Here is a 21802-nt window from a genome sequence, read left to right on the forward strand (position 1 = left end):
TCACTGCCAGTTTCTGTGATACTACAGAATAAACTGAAGGTTGTGCACCTTATGGGGTAGGGATTTTTTTAAACCAATAATGCCATAAAATTTGATCTATAATTGTTTGTACAAATCTAGCTACAATTGCACCTTTCTTTCTTTCCTCAAACAGTAAAACTTCCAGGTCTCAGGACTTATGTTGACCCACATACATATGAAGACCCTACCCAAGCTGTTCATGAGTTTGCCAAGGAATTGGATGCCACCAACATATCCATTGATAAAGTTGTTGGAGCAGGTAACCACAATGACCCTACTGCCAACTTAGTACTGTATGTGAATCACGATTGCTCAGTCTCTGAAACCTAAGTATATTGCTAAAGAAATGGGAATTTTCTGATTTCATGATCAAAGGCAAGTAATAAATAAGTGCAATATTTAATGGAATGTAATGAGTTCAAAGGTGCCAGACTTACCGGCTCACAGACCATGGCTGCTTTTGATTTATTAAATTTCTGATGTGACAGCAGCAACAACTCAATCTTCCCATAGCTGTGCTGATCGTGTGTCACAAAACCTATTTGGCTAAATAAGGATAACTGGATAAAAGTCTATTTCAATTTAGACAACCCAGGTAATTTGAAGTTTTCATTTTCAATTTTAGAATCATGTTTGGAATTAAAAGAACAAACAACACAAAGTAAAATCATGACTCATCTTACATAAATTTTATCACAACAATCTTGAGTGGATATTTTAAATAATATAAGGTGCTCCATTTTAACGCTTGCTTGATTTTGAATAATCTTATTGTGTTAAAGCTTTTTTTTTATAAATATACCTTTGTTCTAATTATAATTTAAACAATGATAAATTTGTTAACAATCACTTATTAAGTGATTAATAACAGTTGCATATTTATAATAAAAATTTCACATATTTGTAAAATAACAGTATTTCATATACTTACACATAAACACATAATATGTGCAGTATGCATGGAAATAAAACTACTATTCAAAAGTAAAAATGAACCATGCTCAACAATAAAAAATTTTGTACCATCATCTAATCCTTCAATGTCACTCCCCAAAGCAAACATAAACTAGTTATGTTGATACAGGAACTCTCTGTGTAACATCAGATCACATTTTCTGCAAGTACTGTATTTATATATTTATGAGTGATGTGTCTTTACAAAAATGTACATGTAATGCTTTGTTTCTTTTTCTATACACCAAAGTAGTACTGAAAAATCAAGCAGTAGTTAGTATGCGAACAGGACAATCTTGTAAATATGTTAATTTACTAGAGCTTCTCTTCTAATTATCTTAATTTCTTATCCTAAAATTTACATGTGCAGGTAATATTAAAATATGAAACTTGTGTTCATAGAAGGAAAATGGAGTAGTAACTTCTTTTTTACAATCTAAGACTTGAGAGTAAACATATTCACTGTACATCTGTGCTGATCCAGTGCCAAAACAGATATATATTGTTTACTCTGTTTCATTTCTTCAGTCCTGACTTCTGAACAGCTCCATGATGCAGAAGGGTTTAGTCTGGCTGGTTTTAATGTTTCCTCACAAGAGTGCACTTTTCTCCAGCACGGAGTCTGCGGTAGCAAATGCAGCACGAGGACTTTGAACACTCAACTGGAGAATATGTCGAGAGGAGGAAAAGGTTACTTATGCTAAGCCACTGTCCAGAAGCCAGGCAGACATTATTATGATGTTGAAATTTAGGTACCTCTCCACTGATAAAATATCTTTATATAGTTATTATTGACAGACTCAGATATCCAGAACATAGTGATTTGGGAAAAAGCACACCACTGAAAATAGCAGCTGATAAATGAGATAAGGGGAGGTCTATTTATACTGAATCACTTAATCCCTGATGCTCATTAAAGATTAGAATAGAGCCTCCTTCCTATTTCTGTCTTCAAGTATATATGTAAATTATTAGATATATGCCCATGTTCAGGGTTTTGCAGCCAATATTCACATTTGCCACATTAAGAACAACAAAACTGTACTTATTTGCAAATAGTTATACTTTTCCTGAAATAATTCAATATAATGTACACACCCAATTCTAGACTGCCTTGATGACCTTTCAGAGGGTTTGTATTTACCAAGTTAGAAAATGAAATTATTATTCCTAAAAGCTAACAATTTGTTAAACATTTTGTTTTGTAAAATGTAAAATATGTACACAAATAAATTAAATAGTATAATAATAAATAAACCTGTATGTTACTCATTTCTAAAATAGCTTTTATAACAATGAACAAATGGCAACCTTGTTTGGTATATACATTCACCTACTTCCTACATTCTTAATCTTAAAAAAAAATGTCATTTATAAAAATTTAATAATTATTCTAAATTGATTACCAACTGGCTTCCATTGTTAGAAAGGCAAACCTTTCAGCCAACTACATAACTTTCAGAGTCAATTAAATTTACAGAAAGAATATATATATATATATATGCTAATTCTCTTAAATTTCTGTCAGAAATTTTACATAAATAAATTGATGTTATGGAAACTCTCTTGTATACATTGGACTATAGAAAGAATTATACTTATACTATAAATGATAAAACTAAGACATGAATTAGCTTCCCACAGTAGTAGATTACTGTAAGTGAGGAATTCATGACTACAATTCCTAATTTTACTCCTCAATCCAACCATTCTTTCAACGATTGAGTACTAAAAATTTCTGAAGACAGTAAATACTTAGTGAGTCCTTAATTTATCCTGTGCATTCCCATGATATTTAATCTTATTATCCTTTTTAGATAGGTATTATTATCTCCATTTCAGCACATGAATAAACAAAAGCTGAGAATTTGAATAGACTTGTTTGGATCAAATGAAAAACCAAAATTTGAATCTTGTACTTTCCAAATTTAAAGCCCATGCTGGACACTGGAGATCATAATAGTGTCTTCTTCATAGTATTTTTTTTGAGGATTAAACAAGATAATTTGTGCAGGGGACTTAGCTGACACAGAAGCATTGTTCAATATGTGTTTTTATTATGCTTACTTTATGAAAACAGTAGAAGGAGGGTAGGCTTTAAAGCTAGTGTTGGAAAGAGTCATTCTATTTAAATGTTGGCTTTTTTTAATTGTTTAAATGAAATTAGCATAAGAAATTTTATTTTGAGCAGCTTTTACATTGTGCATTTTAATCAGAATACAGTCCCCATTCTTATAAACATACCTATTTCAAAGAGCAAATAAAATTGCCGCACTTATTAGATTTAAAAAATCAAGATCTAGTAGCCATGCTTTTATCTAGAAATGACAAGATCTGAATTTTTGTTTCATATGGGTGCAAAGTTAATTGAATAAGACAATATAAAACTTGGCCAGATGAAACTATCGCAAATTGCATTTGCCCAGTCGTTGTTAACTTTTACAATACAGTTCTTTTATTTTTTATTTTTAATCTTTTTCTATTTTTAGCAGCTTTATTGAGATACAATTTACCAACCATAAAGTTCAGCTATTTAAGTATACAATTCAGTGATTTTTAGTATATTTTCAGAGTTGTATAACCATAATTGCTATCCCAATGCAGTTATTTTAAATTATTAAAAATATAATTGAATTAATATTAAGCATTTCTATGTCTTTTATAATATATTGGTGGCTATTTGTAGTGTTTATCTGATGAAATAATCACATTACTAAATGTGGGGATTTTTAAAAACTAGCATTGCTGAAACACAATTTTCATGAATTTTGAAGGTAAATATATACATGTACATGTTTATGTGTCCAGGTGTCCCACTTACAACAAAGAACACTCTTAATTGGCTCATTTAAAATTTGAACTCCTACTTTTCATATCTCTAGTATGCTCTCCTTTACAAATATATGTCCAGTAAGACATGAGCCTTGTTATCGCCATCATTACCATAACCATCTCTTACATTAACATAGAATTTGGCATTTTATAAAGCACTTTCATATTCTTTGTCAGTTTGATTTAAACAGAAACTCTTAAAGGGTAGTTAGGCAATTTATCCTTTAGGTGGGTCTGAACTCAGAGAGATAAATAGTGACCAACACTTAGAAGTCACCTACTGTGTGTCTGGCACTGTTTCAAGTACTTAACATACATTAGTTCCTTTAATCCCACAACAGCTTTATGAGGTAGATACAATTAATGTCCCCCATAGAGATAGGAAAAGATAGGTACAGAGAGGTTAAGTTACTTAAAATCACACAGCTAATATGTGGCAGAGTCAGAACTGGACCCGAAGCAATTTGGCTGCAGGATCCATGCTTTTAACCACAGTTCTGTACTATCACTCCTGTAAACTGACAAGTGACATGTCACTTAGAATATGTGATTATGACATCTACATTTAAAACATGCTCTATTATACCATGTTGATGTGTGATAATGGCAGAACTTTCTGGTTTTCCCAAGCTTAGTGTTTGCACAAAGTGAAACAAAGTAAATGGGAGCTCTCTGATAATGTTCGGATAACCCTATATGAGGAAAGAAACTCTTACTCTTGTTTACAATTCTAAGAATAATTTTATCACACCATAACTTCTCTTTCTCCTAATATTCTCATATCTAAATGGCATATTCTTCCTTCGAATTATCAAGATCAATGAACTTTCTCAAGTTCTACTCCCTGATTCTTTCTGTATCCTAAGGAACACTATAGCTGTAGATATCATTATCTTCTCTACACTTCCTCAAAGGGAATAAACTAGTCATGTCTTGTTTACCATTATATCTATCTCTGTGTGTTTTATACTGTATGCAATACAGTTGCTATTATGAATATTTATTAAATAAATGCATGAATATCTGCTTTTGGATTTTAAGTGACTTTGCCAAATTAAAGCATAAGTCATTGCTTTGAAAACAGGGCAAGAATGGATTTCTGGGAATGAGTCAAGCCTGGGGAAGGTTAAAGCTTCCCAGGGAGAGAGACACCATTTGTAGTAATGTAGTTGGCAAATCAATAGGACAACCTGCTACTTCTGTGGATCAAACCACTTGCTTGAAAACAAAAATAGAGAAGAATCATATCACTTCAATCTGACTGACACGTAGGGCATGAAGCTCATAGAAAATTCACAGAGAGAAAATTGGACCAAGATTATGATTCCACTCCATCAAGAGCCAAAATTAATCATATAATTAATTCTAAAATATTTCAGGAAAAGCTCATTTGACATTAAAAACTATTTTTAATGTGATGCAAAACATATCTGATAATCCACACTATGTTAGAAGTTCTTCTGTGAACAAAGGACATTCTATAGAACTCCCATGTGGCAATCATCATGGCACATGGGTACAGATAAATAAATGTAAAGGGTATCTGCTCTAAGTGAGCTCCAAATGTAATGAATTGATGATTAGTAAATCTCTCAGTAAAAATGTATTTTGAAGGTAGTGTCCATACTAGTTCTAGGCAGTTTTATATCAACTGGACTGTAATATTTAAAAGTCAGTAACACTCTATATGGGACAAATTCTGGATTAATTGCACATTGAAGACTTTTTTTTTTTAAATTGAAGAAGATGAATCTAAAATATTTCTATAGTATTTAGATAAGGCATGTTGTTTTTATTTGATACTGTTATATTGTTGTTGTCCTCCAGAAGCCCAGAGACTTTTATAGCTGGTATGTCAGTAAAGCAACACACCAATACTCCAATAAAATAAATTGATAGCAGATGCTTTCCTTCTCATTTTTAGAGTCTGAATATATAGCCAAATTGGCCCTCGGTAAAAACAGAATTGTTAAAATATCTGAAATTTAATCCAATGCTCACATTTAATCACTGTTGGTGCTGTCCTGTTAATTTCTCTGAGGTAATGGTAGCTATGACAACAAGGGGTAAAAAATCTAACATATGCAGCTTTCAACTTACCTCTCCTTTTACATTACATTATTTATAGTGTCGTACTTTAAAGTATATGGAATTTTCACAAGGTTCATTTTCCAACAGGGGGTGACTATCCTGAGGTTTTCTAGGCAGTTTCATATGATTATCTTTCAAAATAATTTGGAGTACTAGAGTGTACATCTTGCAGGTCAAAGGCACAAATATTTTAAATGGAAATTTTGAAATAAAACAGTTGCTCTCTACTGATGAATTTTTATTATAGAATTCCTTACATTTTGTTGCTGTTCTGCTTTATCACAGGTGAATTTGGAGAGGTGTGCAGTGGTCGCTTAAAACTTCCTTCAAAAAAAGAGATTTCAGTGGCCATTAAGACCCTGAAAGTTGGCTACACAGAAAAGCAGAGGAGAGACTTCCTGGGAGAAGCAAGCATTATGGGACAGTTTGACCACCCCAATATCATTCGACTGGAAGGAGTTGTTACCAAAAGTAAGTAAAGTAGTCATAAGACCTGTGTTTCCGTATGTTGAGCAAAGGTTGTTTAAACCCAATCCCAACCATTTAAGAATTTTGGCTTTTTTTCATAAGTATCTCAGTTTTACCAAAAAGAAAAGTTTAGGAATAGCATGCCTTTCTTTGACAGTAGAGCAGACCTTTAAATAATATTCTATTGACAGTACTGTTTTAGACCTCAAAAAATTTAAAAAAATACTAGAAGCCACACATTAGACCATTTAAAGTTACGCTGATTAGCAGATAGTTAAGAGAAGAATTGTGGGGAATTCTCGGCTATGTAAGTAGCAAAGAAAAACAATGACTCAAGCTTGACAGGAACTCCCAGCTAGCTGCCTTTTCTTTTATTGTTCATCAGTTTTATTTAAAAGTTACAAATCTTTAACCTCCTCCCACCCCCTGCATCCCTGCCTTTAGGAAAATTTTGGGAGTCTAGGAAATGCTTCTGAGCTGTACAGATTGGAATCACAATAGACCCAAGGCCGTTTCTTGGTTCTCTGTGGATTTTAAATAGTTCTGATCTAGAAACCCAGGTGGATTCTTACTGCTCTGTGGAAGCTCTGGCTCACAGCCCATGATAGAGATGTGAACTTATTTCCATGGTGGTTTCTCCAGCAGGGCTCAAAAGGGATCCTGTGAGGCGGATCTGTGATTTTTGGCTCCAATCCCTATATAAGTCTCTTGAGAATACTCTGGGACATTTTTCCTCAAGATTTTGGAGCTCAGGATGAAGAATAAGTGAAATTGGCAGCAAACTTTTTAGAGTGAAAGACAACATATGGCAGGGAATTTGGCATCCTTTAGGGGATAATTCATTGGCACCACATTTACATACTCTATGGTTACCAACAGACATATTTTTCATAATGATATTTCTCTTTACCATTATATAGAGCATTTTCCAAATGGCACTAATACCTATTCTCACTTTAGCATGACTAAAAAGGCATTTCCTTCCTCATGAGAGCATGGTTTAATTGAAATAGACTTTGATTTCCTTTTGAGTTTTCATATATAAAAAGTGGAATTAAGAATTTAACAATGTGGAATAGTTCAACATATATTGTAAGCCCATATTAATTCTTATAAGGCTTTTTATTTGTTTGCCTATGTACTCTACAAAACCAGGCCTTATTAATAGAAATATTTTCTGATAAAAAACATTCTTAAATTTTAAGTTAATAATTAATAAAAAATGGGCATAAGTAGTAAGGATTGGGAAAATGTATGAATCCTTTGTTCTTTCTGAGCAAGGCTATACTGTTTTATGTCTGTACAGTTACAGTATCATGTCTCATTGGGATTTTAGTGTCATTTAGCCATTTAATGTTCTCCATTACATCTGTATCAAGTGGTTGCCTTTTAGCTCTTGAGCCTCCTGGGAAGAGAAAACTCCCTTGTACTTATGAAGCCATTCTTCTAACCCTCAATTTTTACAAGTTTTTCATTATGAAGTATCTGTTATGTGCCCACATTATACTATGACATTATTTCATTCTTACCACTACCCTGTGAGTTAGACATGATAAGTTCTCTCTTACATTTGAACAAACAATAACTGTAAAGGGTAATTAGCTTGTATAACTAGAAAGTGCTAGAGGTAGCACTGGGAACTTGTTCTGTTCATTTCACCCCATCCCCAAATGAACCCAAACAGGTTTCTACTTGTCTTTTCCTGTATTCTACTTATTCTTTTATATCGTTACTTTAAAAATCTTCTCTAACATAGTGAGACATTCCTCAATCTTCAAAAATTTCTGGAACTATTAATAATCCTTAATATCTAAAACAAAATATTAACTCTCAAAGAGGGCAAAAACCCATGTTATTTGATGACAAGTGACTAAAATAAATCCTGGATCATAATAGATACTTAATTTACCAATGTTGAAAAATAAAAAAAAATATTGATGAAGGAAGGAAGGAAGAAAGAAAGGAAGGAAGGAAGGGAGGACACAACAATATCTTTTAACAATAGGTCTTTCTTTAGTATTTGATTCATTAAATTGAATACACTTTTCAAAGGAGTGCATTTAAATAACTACTTCTATCACCCAGAGAGTGATGAAAAAAATGATTACTTTTTAGCTTGAATAGAATCATAAACTAACTTCTTCAACATGTGTAATTAAGAAAAAAATGAGCTAAAAGTCACTATCACACAAATATTAGGTTCTAATTTAAGCTTACTAATAAACTCACTCTATTATTTTGTCAGTCATGAGTTGACTTTTTTGTTTCAGTGTTATGAATTATGAAAGCTACTCCTTATATTTTCCTGTTTCCTATAAATGCATTTACTGGATGATAAGCAACATTAAACTATAAATATTGTGGCAAATTTCCTTTAGATATAAAACTGAAACAATTAAATATAGATTATGGTAGACTGACAAATCTATGAAACAATCTCTAAGACAAAAAATGTAGAAAAATGCACTAAAATGACTTTTAAAAATTGCAGATATTATATATTAAACATCTTACTCAAGCCGACTCTGTAACATTCTAATATGGATTACAACTGCCTTATTCTTAGGGTGAGAGTTCTAAATTTGATATATCTCCCTGGTCAAATAAGCATGTAAGAAGCTGCCAAATCTGACTATATAAATCCCAGTCATCTCATATATTGTAAATATAATAGAGTAGTAGCCCTAGAATTAGATTTTGAACTCCTTGGTGGCATATTTGTAAGCTCTTAGTCTGGCACCCGGTAACATCTGAGAGGAAATAGAAACTCCTTACAATAAAGTTGATATGTTGTATTTAACACACACACACACCACACACACACACAGAGCGATTGTGTCTCCAAAAGAAGCTATTTATTCTACTGCTATTATTGTCTTTGTTTCCTGAGATTTCTAAAACAATCCACCTGCAGAGATCAGAAAGCACATCTATACATGCACACATGCACACACACACACACAACTAGAGTGATGCAGAGCTTATAATTTAATGAACAAAATAGTATTTTCAAAAGCAGACATATCAGTATCTAGATTAATAATCAATGATCTGAGTTCAAGTTCTGAAACAACCTTACTCCTCTGAGAACTCCTACAAATCAGACAATTCACACATAATTCATTTCTTCGCTTGTAACAAAATTAAACAGTACTACTTTACTGTTTTTAGACACTAAAGATCAAATGAGATTAGATAAGAATATATTAAGTGGCAAAGAACTGTGCAAATCTAAATTACTCCTCTGGTTGTTTGAGATTTTACCAATCAATTTGGGTGTATAGAAAAAAATTCTTGAAAATAATTCTTTTTTTGCTCAAAGATAAATCTGTTTATTATTGTTATTCAATTGTGTGCTTTGAAACACTAGGTCAAATACAATGTATCATTTTCAAATCATTTGAAGAAAACTTTTATTAAAGCTTTTTATTCAGTCATTTTATTTTCATTTAGCCACAAACAATTTTAATGTTTTTGAGCCTGATGGTCTTAAACAGGAGAAGGTGAGAGAGTCTCTGATCTTCAAAGTAGCAGAAAGCGGGGGGCACAGGCTCTGCTCGCAACAAGGTACTAACATGTGTTATCAATTTTAGCTGAAGTTCAAAAGGATAGAACTTGTTCTTAGCAAATGTTTGATATTTCTGCCATCACACCATTAGTCAAATAATGTTCAGACTCCAAGAACACCTTCCATTGGCCACTTTTCACCTAGTGAAATAGAAGGAATTCTATTGGATGAGATTAATGTATTTTGTCTTGCATTATTTTCAGGAAATTTTAAAAAATTACCATGTAACTTAAGTGTAACTTTGCATTATTGAGGAATGTCATGGGCAGAACGTTAAGATGATTTTCATAATTAAAACCTATCTGTAGTGGCGTGAGTATCCACTTTCACTAAAAGCTTAGCCATTGGCTTCCAGTTGCCTGTTTCCCTGCCTGTACGGTAAGGACACATTTCTGAATAAGAGGTCATCATTTAGTAACAATGCCAAATTCTAGTTATTTTCTGTTTGTTTCTCTCTAAAAATATTCTGAATTTATCTTAAGTGTACTACACTTCATGTCATCTTAAAAGACAATACATACGTTGTACTTAATATACTAGCAATTTACAGAGATAGTTTGTTAGGATAACAAATTTTGGAAACTCTAATGACCCAAGTTTTATCACGCATTCATGGCTGCAAATTGTTAAAATGAGTTCAGAACATGTCTGTCTAAGTAACCACATCAACAAAATTAAAAAATCACTGCTCGATATATTAGAAAAATATAAGACAGGGAATGTTATTTTTACATATTTAAACAGCTTTTGTTACTTCTTCATCACTGTCCCCTTATGTCCCTTGGATGAATAGGCCATTTTGACTTATACAAAAGCGTGGTATTGTGTATTTTTCTCATTTATATGTATGTATAGGATGGTTTTCTGATATTTTTGAAAAATTAAGATCAACTTACAAAATTTGTTAGACCATGATTTGTGTGTGCCCAAAGACACCATTTCTAGAGCACTGGTTTACATATACAGTAAATCTCCTAGAGAAAGAAGAAATATGATGAAGCACTAGTTTAGTAGCTCTCTGAATAACTGTGGTCTTACACAACCTTTGCAGAAAGGGAGAAAAAGTATCACTTCTAAATGCTGAGGCTAGTAATATCTTGATACCAAACTATACAGCTATTATCAGAATGTATAATAACATTATTGTAATGCATAAACAAAAATTTAATAACACTAGAATAATTGTGAAGCCATATCTGAAAGTGTATCAAAAAAGATACTACACCATTTCCCAAGTGTAGTTTATTCCAAGTATGAAAAGTTGGTTTTGTATTTAACAATTCTAAAAACTCATAACATTAATAGGTAATAAGAAAGTTCTATCTTAATAAATGCAAAAAATAAACTATTTTAATTTTAATTTTTTATTAGCACATCATACATAGAAAATATGTATTCCTGATAAAGGTATGTAAACAGCCCCCAAACAAACACAAACAAACCTACAAATGTCACATTTAATAGTAAAACTTTAAAAGCATTTCTTTTCAAGAAAAAACAAAAAGCCTGTTGTTTTTATTATTTCAATTCAGTATTGTACAGGATATCTTAAACCTTTTTTTTTTTTGACTTTTACAAATAAATCAGCTCCTTTATTTGCATTATTTTGAGCACTCTGATAATGACAGTCTTCACTGATATTTTTGAAATCCTGTTTTTTGTTAAATAAGCTTTTCCAATTAGGCAAGCAAATAAATAAAAGATAGAAAACTTGGAAAGGAGAAAAAAACAAAACTTTTTATGAAATCAAACAACATATTAAGAGTATTATATACATTCATTCCACTTACTGTATGACTTACATTATTGTGCTTACTGCATGACTCAGCTCTAACTAGCATAATGGACAGTAAATTAGTTGTTATCTTTGAAGATGTTGAATTTCGTTTCAAGTTAAGCATAAATAAATATAAATATTTTTCAAGCAGCTGAATGTAAAGCATTCTATGTGTTAGGACTGATAGAGTAGGGTTGGTTAAGGAAGTCTTGGAGAAAGTGTTTCTCATCCTGATTTAGAAGAAAGAAATTATCTCTAGCCAGTCTGAAATTATAGACCTAATTTGATCAATTGTAACTGGCACAGTGGTAGGTGTTGGATTTAGAACTACAGACAAATGGGCTTGGTCTTTGCTCTCATTAACTCATAGACGTAATAGGGGTCATTTCCACACAATAATGTCTTGATTAAAATGGAATTTGGAAGACGTTGCCCTGTAATTTTATAATGATTTAATAAGAAACCCACAAAAGAAAATACCCAACTCAGCTCAATATTTCATTTCAATATTTCAGTTCAATATTCATTATAATATTGTTATCAGTTAGGTATGATATGTGAAAATCTATGATACATTTTTTATTCTCATCAAAGATGATTCAAATCTTCTTTCCTGGAAATAGGCAAATTTTGTCAATTTTTTTCAACTTTCCATCTCCCGTTTTTTTTTTTTTTTTTCCTTCCATCCTGACACTGATTATATAGATTGCTAGCGGCTAAGGTCAAAGGTTTTGATTTTATAATATACCCTCATTAGAGTGTGTTTAATCCTTTTGAAAATAAGACATAGAGTGTTAGACCCAATGACTGTTGTTAATAGGGAGTTAATAGCATTTCCACTTGAAATTATTAAATGTAAATATTTAATAATGTTTCAATATCTGATAAACAGTTTATGTTTGAATGAAAATATTTTAATCTGAAAAACAAAGTTTGTTAGAAAATTTCAAAGAAAATATCTTTATGACTGACTCTTTATATATGTATATATATATATGCGTATGTATGTGTATATATTTCACATTATTCTACTCTTTATAAGAAATGTGATTGAGAAGGTTGTGTTAAACTAGCTGGTGCTGAATCTGGAATTCTTAGACATTTTGAATCACATTTCTTCTGTCATCAAGCGGCGATTCAATGACTAGTAATAGCTCCGAGCCACTGGGGATAGTTGGGAAAAGGAACTGATTATAACAGACTGATTTGCTTCCCTTTACTTTACAATTGTGAAAGATCACCATTTTATCTAAACTCATAAATCAACTTGAGAACAAAAGCAAAACTTCACTGCAAATTTTGTTTTGCTCATTTTTGATGGTTTCATTTCAGCAAGTCATAGAACAGTACTTTCATTGAGTTTAGTATGTATACCCAGATGTGTTTTGGGGTTTCTGAGAGCCGCAAATGATACAAACTTTGTCTGGAGGAAGACGATCATGTCATTTGTAAATCAAAATACACCTGGAAGAACATGCAAACTTGAGTACAAATACATGGCATAATGTGCAGATGAGCTGGCATTTTATAATAATTTCCCACCACATTTAATGCATGTTGGAACTAGTTCTCGCCACTACAGAAGTCTCTTTTTCTTTAACCCTATTTACCATAATCAAAATCACAAGGGAAACCCTAAGTCAAGATACTGTTTTCCAAGGTAGAATATTTGTGATTCTGTTTACTCTTTGTACATTTGATTTGCAGAATCTTTGAACGTAATGCAAAGCACATTTTCAGACTTGCCCATCTTAACTGATGTGTTTACAATTACCTGAATTCTAGAGTTAAATGCACGCTGATGTGATTTCTGAATGGTCATGGGGCTTTGACTTAATTGACTGGTTTGATTTTTCAGCTACTTTTATTTCCCTTCCCAAACATTCCACTAGACATGCTAATGAGAAATGGTCATAAGGCTGGGAGCCAGAAGGAAAGGAGTGATAAGTAAAGGTCTGAGTAGTATAAAAATGCAGTAACTGTCCAATGATATTGAGAGTTGGTGGTGTGAGGCAAAATATCTGTGACTGCATTTGAAGTGTGCATTGAATTTTGGTAACATATCATTCCTCCCAGCACTGTATGAAGGAGGAAAGACAGAAACTGATGGTGATTTATAGAAAGTACACATATGCAGGATTTTATTCATTCATTCATTTATTCATTCATTTCATTTCAGGCCAGGCATCTAGAATCAAACAGTCTCTAGGGAACTGATACTAATTCAGGAGAGATCTAAGTTTCCAAGGAAATGGTGAATCTTCCCTTTCTTTTTGAATATTGTTTAATCAAAGTTTAGTTGGAATTTTGATAAAGCAAATTCTGGGGGCTCAAGGTTTTGACTGAAGCAACTTTTCAGATATTACTACATTAACTAGATGGATGTTATATGGAGCCTTAAAAACATAAATCAGTGTCTTAACGGAAAATAGATCAATGTATCAAGTGGTTGTAACATGTATAAAATTATCTCAAAAACTATAGAATTTAAATAGATTTTTCCTTAATAAATAAGACATAATTCCTGGAATATATTCAAATTACTGAATGTAAAAGTGTAACCTTCATGATGCTAACTCATAATTTACATTATGTACAAATCAAAGAGTTTTTTACACATGAAAGGAAAAAATCAAGAAAAGGAAGGTATTTCCTAGCATCAGAATGGCAAACTAACCTCATGATAAATAAGACACATAGGAGGAAAAGTTGTGTTATACAGTTATGTGTACATTAATGTTTGCTTAAAATCTGTTATTTGCTCATGAGTTTTCAGCAGTACTCGGTTAATACTCAACTCAGGACTTCTGGACTTGGAAAAGGAGTGATTTTACTTCCTGTAAAATGCTGGACTTATAACTAAAATAGTATAACAATAACAAAGTAAGGGAATTACAGTGTGGTAATATGTATAGGTTTTGAAATTAGAGACAGTCTTGTTTAAAATTTTCTTGACTGCTATCTAATTGTATTACCTCAACAAGTTGCTTAAACCCACAATGTTTTCTGGGTAGGAATCAGTAAAATGGGAATAATGCATATTGCTAAAGCATAAGTAAGCTGTGAGGATTAAGTGATATAACAAATGTCAAGTACCTAATGCAATGTTACATAATTCTAATCATGAAAAAAAATTACCAGTATTTCTTTTATATCAAAGCATCCTTTTTTTGGTATTTTTCTTTTTAAAATGTTAGTTTTACATAATCTTCTTAATTGTTACCATAATGTATATAGAATTATATTTTCAGCTTTGTATAATATTACGCTGTAACAATTGTCTAAAGTGCTTAAGTCTTAAGGTCATCATTTTAATTTAAAATCATCCATAGCTTTAACATGCAATAACTGACTAAATCATTATCTGTAGTGGAACATTTGTTATATTCATAGCTCTATGTATCCACTATACTTAGCACCTTTGTGTCTGATGCTTCTTCATATGTTACATTTTTCCTTCATTATCAGTTTCCGAAAGTGACAGCATAGTGTGCACAGGTTGCAACTTTTAGCTTTATAACTTGTTAGATATATGATGCCCAGCAAGTTAATTAGCCTCTGTGTCTCAGTTTTCTCATGTGTAAAATGGAAATAATAATACTTAGTATGTTAATATATAAATTAATTACACCAGCATCATGCTCACAATAAGTACTATTTAAATACATTAAAATGCTGGGTTAAAGGTTTCATGGTATTTTAGGCTACATATTTGCAAACTGGTTATTACAAGTTACTGCCAATAGCAATTTTAATTTCAGTTTTATTTTCCATTTAAACATAGCATTCATTTCACAATTTTTAAGTGTTAAACAAATTTTGTAAATAATTATAACTATTATTCTGAATTATTTTGTAGAACTCATGTGTAGAATCCATAAAGGCAGAAATTTTGATGTACTTGCTCCCCACTAAGCAGCACAAAAGAGAATACCTAGCACAGTGCCCTACACGTATATATGTGTGTGTGCACATATAGCACATATAAATACCCATAGAAAGAATAAATAAATGTTAAATTCCTAACATTATCTTGGGCTTGGAGGCAGAAATATTTGGTGTTGAAGATAAGTGAGAATTTAATTAAAGAGAGGAAAGGGGCATATTTTTTGTTTACTTGAAAGGCCTGTCAAACCAATTTAGATACTATTGGTCATGGGCCTTTGTTCTGGAAACCAATCTTCTCCAATTTTTGTGTTTTTTAAAGTTTTATTTTCTAATGAAACCTAGGGCTTTTCAAAATTTTTAAAAATTAGAAGACAGGCAAAGTTCTTACATCTCTCTAATCATCAGGTAAATCCAACTATATTATATATGTTCATTGTATAATACTTGAACTGTACTGATTATTATTTATTATTTACTGTATATCTAGGTAAGCCAGTTATGATTGTCACAGAATACATGGAGAATGGTTCCTTGGATAGTTTCCTACGTGTAAGTAAGATGCACACACATACATATATATGAATAAATTGCTGAAAACATTAGAGACACCCTCCAACATTGTGCCAAGCAATTCAGTAATCTAAGTTTAAAGTAAAACTGAAATCTTCTGAGGCTAAATAGACAGAGAAGGGCTGTAAAATTGCATATTTTTTTGCAGCATTCAAATGTTAATGGTTTATATTTTTAAAACAAATTTGTGAGTTCTTCTTCAAAAGACTCTTTTTATACTGCCAAGATTCACACTCGTTAAATAAAAATAAAAAAGAATCCTAAAGCAAGTAATAAAACCCACTGATGTAAGACAGAAAGTCTCTTTTTTAAGTAATCTCAGTCTGATATAATTATTTAATCACAGTCTGATATAAGACAGCCCATCTACTTTCCAAATATTGCTGTCTACTCAGAAAATAAGCATGTGCTATAATGCTAAAGTATACATAGTTTTAATTTAGATATATCATTTTGCTGTTAGATATGTACATTAATTTTTTAGATTGAGAAGCTTTATACATTTATCTATCATCTGTCTATCTATCTATCTATCATCTATCTATCTATCATCTATCTATCTATATTTTTTGAGATGGAGTTTTACTCTTGTTGCCCAGTCTGGAGTGCAATGGTGTGCTCTTGGCTCACTGCAATCCCTTCCTGCTGGGTTCAAGTGATGTTCCTGCCTCAGCCTTCCAAATAGCAGGGATTACAGGCGCCCACCATCATGCCTGGCTAGTTTTTGTATTTTTAGTAGAGGTGAGGTTTCACCATATTGGCCAGGCTGGTTTAGAACTCTTGACCTCAGATGATCCACCCTCCTCAGCCTCCCAAATTGCTAGGATTACAGGCATGAGCCACCACACCTGGCCATATTTTGACATACTATATTTCACCATAAGAAAGTGAATATATTAAATTTACATCTATTTCAACAAATGTTACGTTCAACAATTTCATGAAGTTCAAGACAATACCAATTACCAGTCATTGCAGGCGATAAGAAAAGACATAGGCCCTGTCCTCAAGGTGCTTTTGGTGCTATATAAATTGAGATGGGCAGATGACAGAAAGATAGATAGATAAATAGATAAAGAAAATATGTAGTATCATTCATAATCATGGAGGAAAATTTTAAATTTTCTAAGACTGAGGAAGGATATGCTTTATATTAAAATCCATTAGCCAAATAAAAATTTTAATAGCAATTATTTTCACAATCATTATTTCAAAAATAAACATTTCCAAAATCAGGTGAGTTAAAATATTATGATAAATATTCTTTCAAAATTATTGTTTGTAATTAAACATGGAATTTTATATTAATACATTATCTATACATTTTAAACCTTATGTTTCTATTTTAATCCAAGATTAAATTAGATTGGAAGCTGGATTATGTGATTTAGTTATCTTATTGCTTTCTATTTTGTGACTACGATTCAGAGGTGGGTAGAAAAACAAATATCCAATAAATATTTTTGACTAATTATGAACTAATTATTTATGACATTGTTTAAAAATGTAGCATCCACCTTATTTGAAACAATTCATAAAATATCAGGAAACAAAGAAGGGGAAATGAAAATTCAATCAAACAAATAAATATCAACCTAAACTAGCCACAAGATTCATTTCACATTTTTGTTCTTAACCTTAATGAGTCTGAGGAGGAGTTAATTTTTTTGTCACATAAGGACCAGGAAAATCCTTGCTTTTAAACTGAAGTCAAAGAACGTTAAGATACTTCCTGTTACAAAGTATTTGATAACATAGCCAGTGTGTTATTTTGTTTCAGCCTTGTATCCATTTGCCACATATCTTTGTCTTGAGTGCTTAGGACTAAAGTGTGTATAGTCAGTCTTGTTACAAAATTCAATATGTGAGATTTTAACCAATAAAGATACATCTTTAAGAAATAGGAACATATCTTAATTGTACATTTGAAATGCTTCCCAGAAACACGATGCCCAGTTTACTGTCATTCAGCTAGTGGGGATGCTTCGAGGGATAGCATCTGGCATGAAGTACCTGTCAGATATGGGCTATGTTCACCGAGACCTTGCTGCTCGGAACATCTTGATCAACAGTAACTTGGTGTGTAAGGTTTCTGATTTCGGACTTTCGCGTGTCCTGGAGGATGACCCAGAAGCTGCTTATACAACAAGAGTGAGTAACTTAGATTTTCTCCTTTTTTATCATTGTTTTCCATCTTGTATCATGTTGATTTGTAAATAAGTAGAAATCATGACCCAAAATGTGTTGTCAATTATGCTTTCCACAATAGAAAACATATCTTAAAATTAAAATGTTATTATTTATTCTGGGTAGATAGATGGTCACTGTTTAACATTTAATGATTTTAACTCTGAAATTCTATACCTCAGTTTAATGTTCCCCACCAAAAGCAGCAAGATTCTCACATTCCTCAAATCTTGATATTTTTAAATGTACCCATCTTTTCACCATGGTTGAGTCACCCTGAGCTAGCAGATTGGATAAATTCTAAGGACCTTATCCCAGTACATATCATTTTAAAGCACTTTCAAATCAATTTTTTAATAAGTAACACCTATTTATACTGTAAAAATGTCAAAACAGACCTGTAAAGAAAAGTTGTCCATAATTGTGCCATCCACAGACAACATTTATAAGATTGTGAGTCAATTCTTGCAAATTTTTCTTCATACTCATATGTACAAACTTGTTCATGAATATATTATTTAAATATAATTATTCATAATACAATTGTATGCCATTTCTCTCCTTACCAATACACTTCTTGAATATATTTCATTGTCAATAAATAATCTTTAAATTTTTACGTGTAGTAGGTTGCTGTATTCTATATTGTTGTATCTTTTTTAAAGCAAACCCTAATTAGTGAGCAAATTATTATTATATTTAATTTTTCCATATTTTATACCAATGTATGTGATCTGCCTGCATTCATAATTGTTATGAGCCTCATGATTTTCTAATGATACATTCCTAAAAATGAATGTTTTGTGTCAAAGATTACGTGAATATTTTAAAAGCAACTTTACTACACTCTTGATAAAACTAGGTATTATCATTAATTTTACTATTATCAGTTAGGATAAATTGAATGTATATGTTTTAATTTGCATCCATTTAATTCAAAATGCATTTGAATTTTTTGTGAGCTTTTCTGTTGTTGTTTTGTTTTGTGTTTGTTTTTTGTTTTTTAGACAGGGTCTCACTCTGTCACCCAGGCTGGAGTGCAGTGGCACAATTACGACTCATTGTAGCAGCCTCAAACTCCTGGCCTCAAGTGATTCTCCCGGGCTCAAGTGATCCTCCCTCCTCAGCCTGCTGAGTAGCTGGGATTACAGGCATGGACCACCAGCCCCAGCTAATTTTTAAGTTTTTCTTTAAAGAAAATTATTTCCATGGTAGAAATTTAGAAAATATAGATAAAAAACAAGTAAATGTCTAATAATCATTACTATTAGTACTACACAAACATAATTATTCGCATTTTAAATTTAGCCTTTCGATTTTTTAAAATAAATTTTCACAAATAAATAACTCCTCTTTTGGCATAAAGTTACAAAAATGGGATTATACTTTATATACTGATACATAAAATGATTTCAACATACCGATAACTTCAGCACTTTATTTATGTGTAAATCAATGCCATTTTGTTATCTGCCCTCTTTTAACTTAAAAATATAAAATACATAAGTTTCCAGATGATTAAATATTTTTACAATGTTCAATAATGTCTAATACTCTATTCATGTACATAATTTAATTAAAGCACTATTAATTGGGCAGAATTACAATATTTTCATATTATGAATGATACTTTGATGTCATGATATCTATTTTGTGTCTGTCCATGATTACCTCCTTGGGATACTTCTATAGAATTAACATTACAGGATCAAAACATATACATGTATGTGAGAATTTTTGGCATATATATTGCCCAATTGTCTTTGCTGTAGTTTGTTATCAATTTTCTCTCCTAATGGCAGTATCTTTCTCCATATTCTCATCAGCTAAGAGAATAGGTGGATCCAAAGATGGTAGTCTTCTGCTGTTTCTTATTATCTAATTTTAAAAGTTTATTCCTGATTTAAAAAAAAAAAAAACCTCATCCTATTTGCAAATCACTCGAGAACTCCAATAATCAAAATTGTCACATGGCATGCATATGATGCTATAATAAAGAACCTAATATGCCAGATAGCATTTCATCCACAAGTAAAGCCGCAATAATAGAACCACTGAATAATAATGGCCCAATGCTGTTGGGATATTTCTAGATGCATTGATATAGGAGCTAGGACTCTCCCAATGGCTTTTAATAATAAACCCTTTTTGTTTTTCCAATTTTCAAATATACTCTGTAGTGCATTTACTTTGTTCATGAATCTAAATTTTTTTTTAAATCTGAGTATTTTTTAAAAAGTCCTTAGACACTTAAAATGTGTCCTACATAAAAATGTTGTTCTTAACAAACACAATTCAAATGGATAAGGGCATGACAAATTAAGACAAATTTCTTATCTTGTAGCTAGTTGAATTAAATTTACAAGTGACTACAATTATATAGCTCTGAACATGATGAAATTGCAGAACATGGGATCAATACCTCAACAGTGCTTTTTAGTTCTCCTTCTCTGATCACCAGAAAAATTAGCCACAAAGCATCATTTTAATAAGTGAGCTACCAATTCAGTAGACAGTATATGCAGCAAGTGATACTTACAGTCTTAGGGAATGTATTTCATTCTACTCACTTCTACTCTTTTTCTAAGGCTATCCCTCTTAACCTGTCATGACATAAGTACTTCTAACAGTCCATGAAAAGTATCATGCTTACTTATATTGTCCGTGTTACAACAATCATATTATGCCAGAAAAATACTTTTAGGTTAAATAAAAGCTATTTGATAAAAAAATTATTTGAAATGTTAAATTTCTGGTTATTCAGTCAGGTTCTAATTTCTATGCCATATTAAATTATTTATTTATTTATTTATTTATTTATTTTTGAGACAGAGCCTCACGTTGTCTCCCATGCTGGAGTGCAGTGGCGCAGTCTCGGTTCACTGCAACCTCCGCCTCCCAGATTCAAGCAACTCTCATGCCTCAGCCTCACAAGTAGTTTGGATAACAGTGGCTTGCCACCACGCCTGGCTAATTTTTGTATTTTTAGTACAGACGGGGTTACTCCATGTTGGCCAGTCTAGTCTCAAACTGCTGATCTCAGGTGATCCACCTGCCTCAGCCTCCGAAAGTGCTGGGATTACAGGCGTGAGCCACTGTTCCCAGCCCCATATTAAATTATTATGTGAGAGCATCTCTGTCCCCATAAGTAGGCTTGATTGCCAGGATACTCAAAAGAATAATTTCTCTGGCAGGAATTGGAAAAATTTGTCCAACTTTAGATGATTCATACTCTGGAGAACACAGGGGGTTAACTCTAAATGTTTCCTTTACACTGATTGTTGTTTTGTCAGGGCCTCTTTAGTGTTAGAAGAAAAGTGTCGTATGGAAATTGCTCTTTAACATTTCTGAAATAAAAGTACAACAGGCTCTTTGCATTTCTGTTTCAGTCACTGAAGATTCTTAAAAACACACTGAACAAATAGGCTCATTCACCACCAATAAAT

General features: G+C 32.0%; 1 protein-coding gene across 6 annotated transcripts in view; it reads left to right on the plus strand.

Moving 5' to 3' along the window:
* EPHA3 (EPH receptor A3) overlaps positions 1-21802 on the plus strand; it is a 368318-nt gene that overhangs the window by 305277 nt on the left and 41239 nt on the right. For all 6 annotated transcript variants that reach the window (XM_055110167.2, XM_055110170.2, XM_003831520.5 and 3 more), the window contains exons 10-13: positions 155-280; positions 6184-6369; positions 16087-16148; positions 18111-18320. In XM_055110167.2, coding sequence (XP_054966142.1) covers positions 155-280; positions 6184-6369; positions 16087-16148; positions 18111-18320 — 584 coding nt within the window. The remainder of the gene's footprint in view (positions 1-154; positions 281-6183; positions 6370-16086; positions 16149-18110; positions 18321-21802) is intronic.

This window comes from Pan paniscus, chromosome 2, assembly GCF_029289425.2.
Source record: "Pan paniscus chromosome 2, NHGRI_mPanPan1-v2.0_pri, whole genome shotgun sequence".
Classification (NCBI taxonomy): domain Eukaryota; kingdom Metazoa; phylum Chordata; class Mammalia; order Primates; family Hominidae; genus Pan; species Pan paniscus.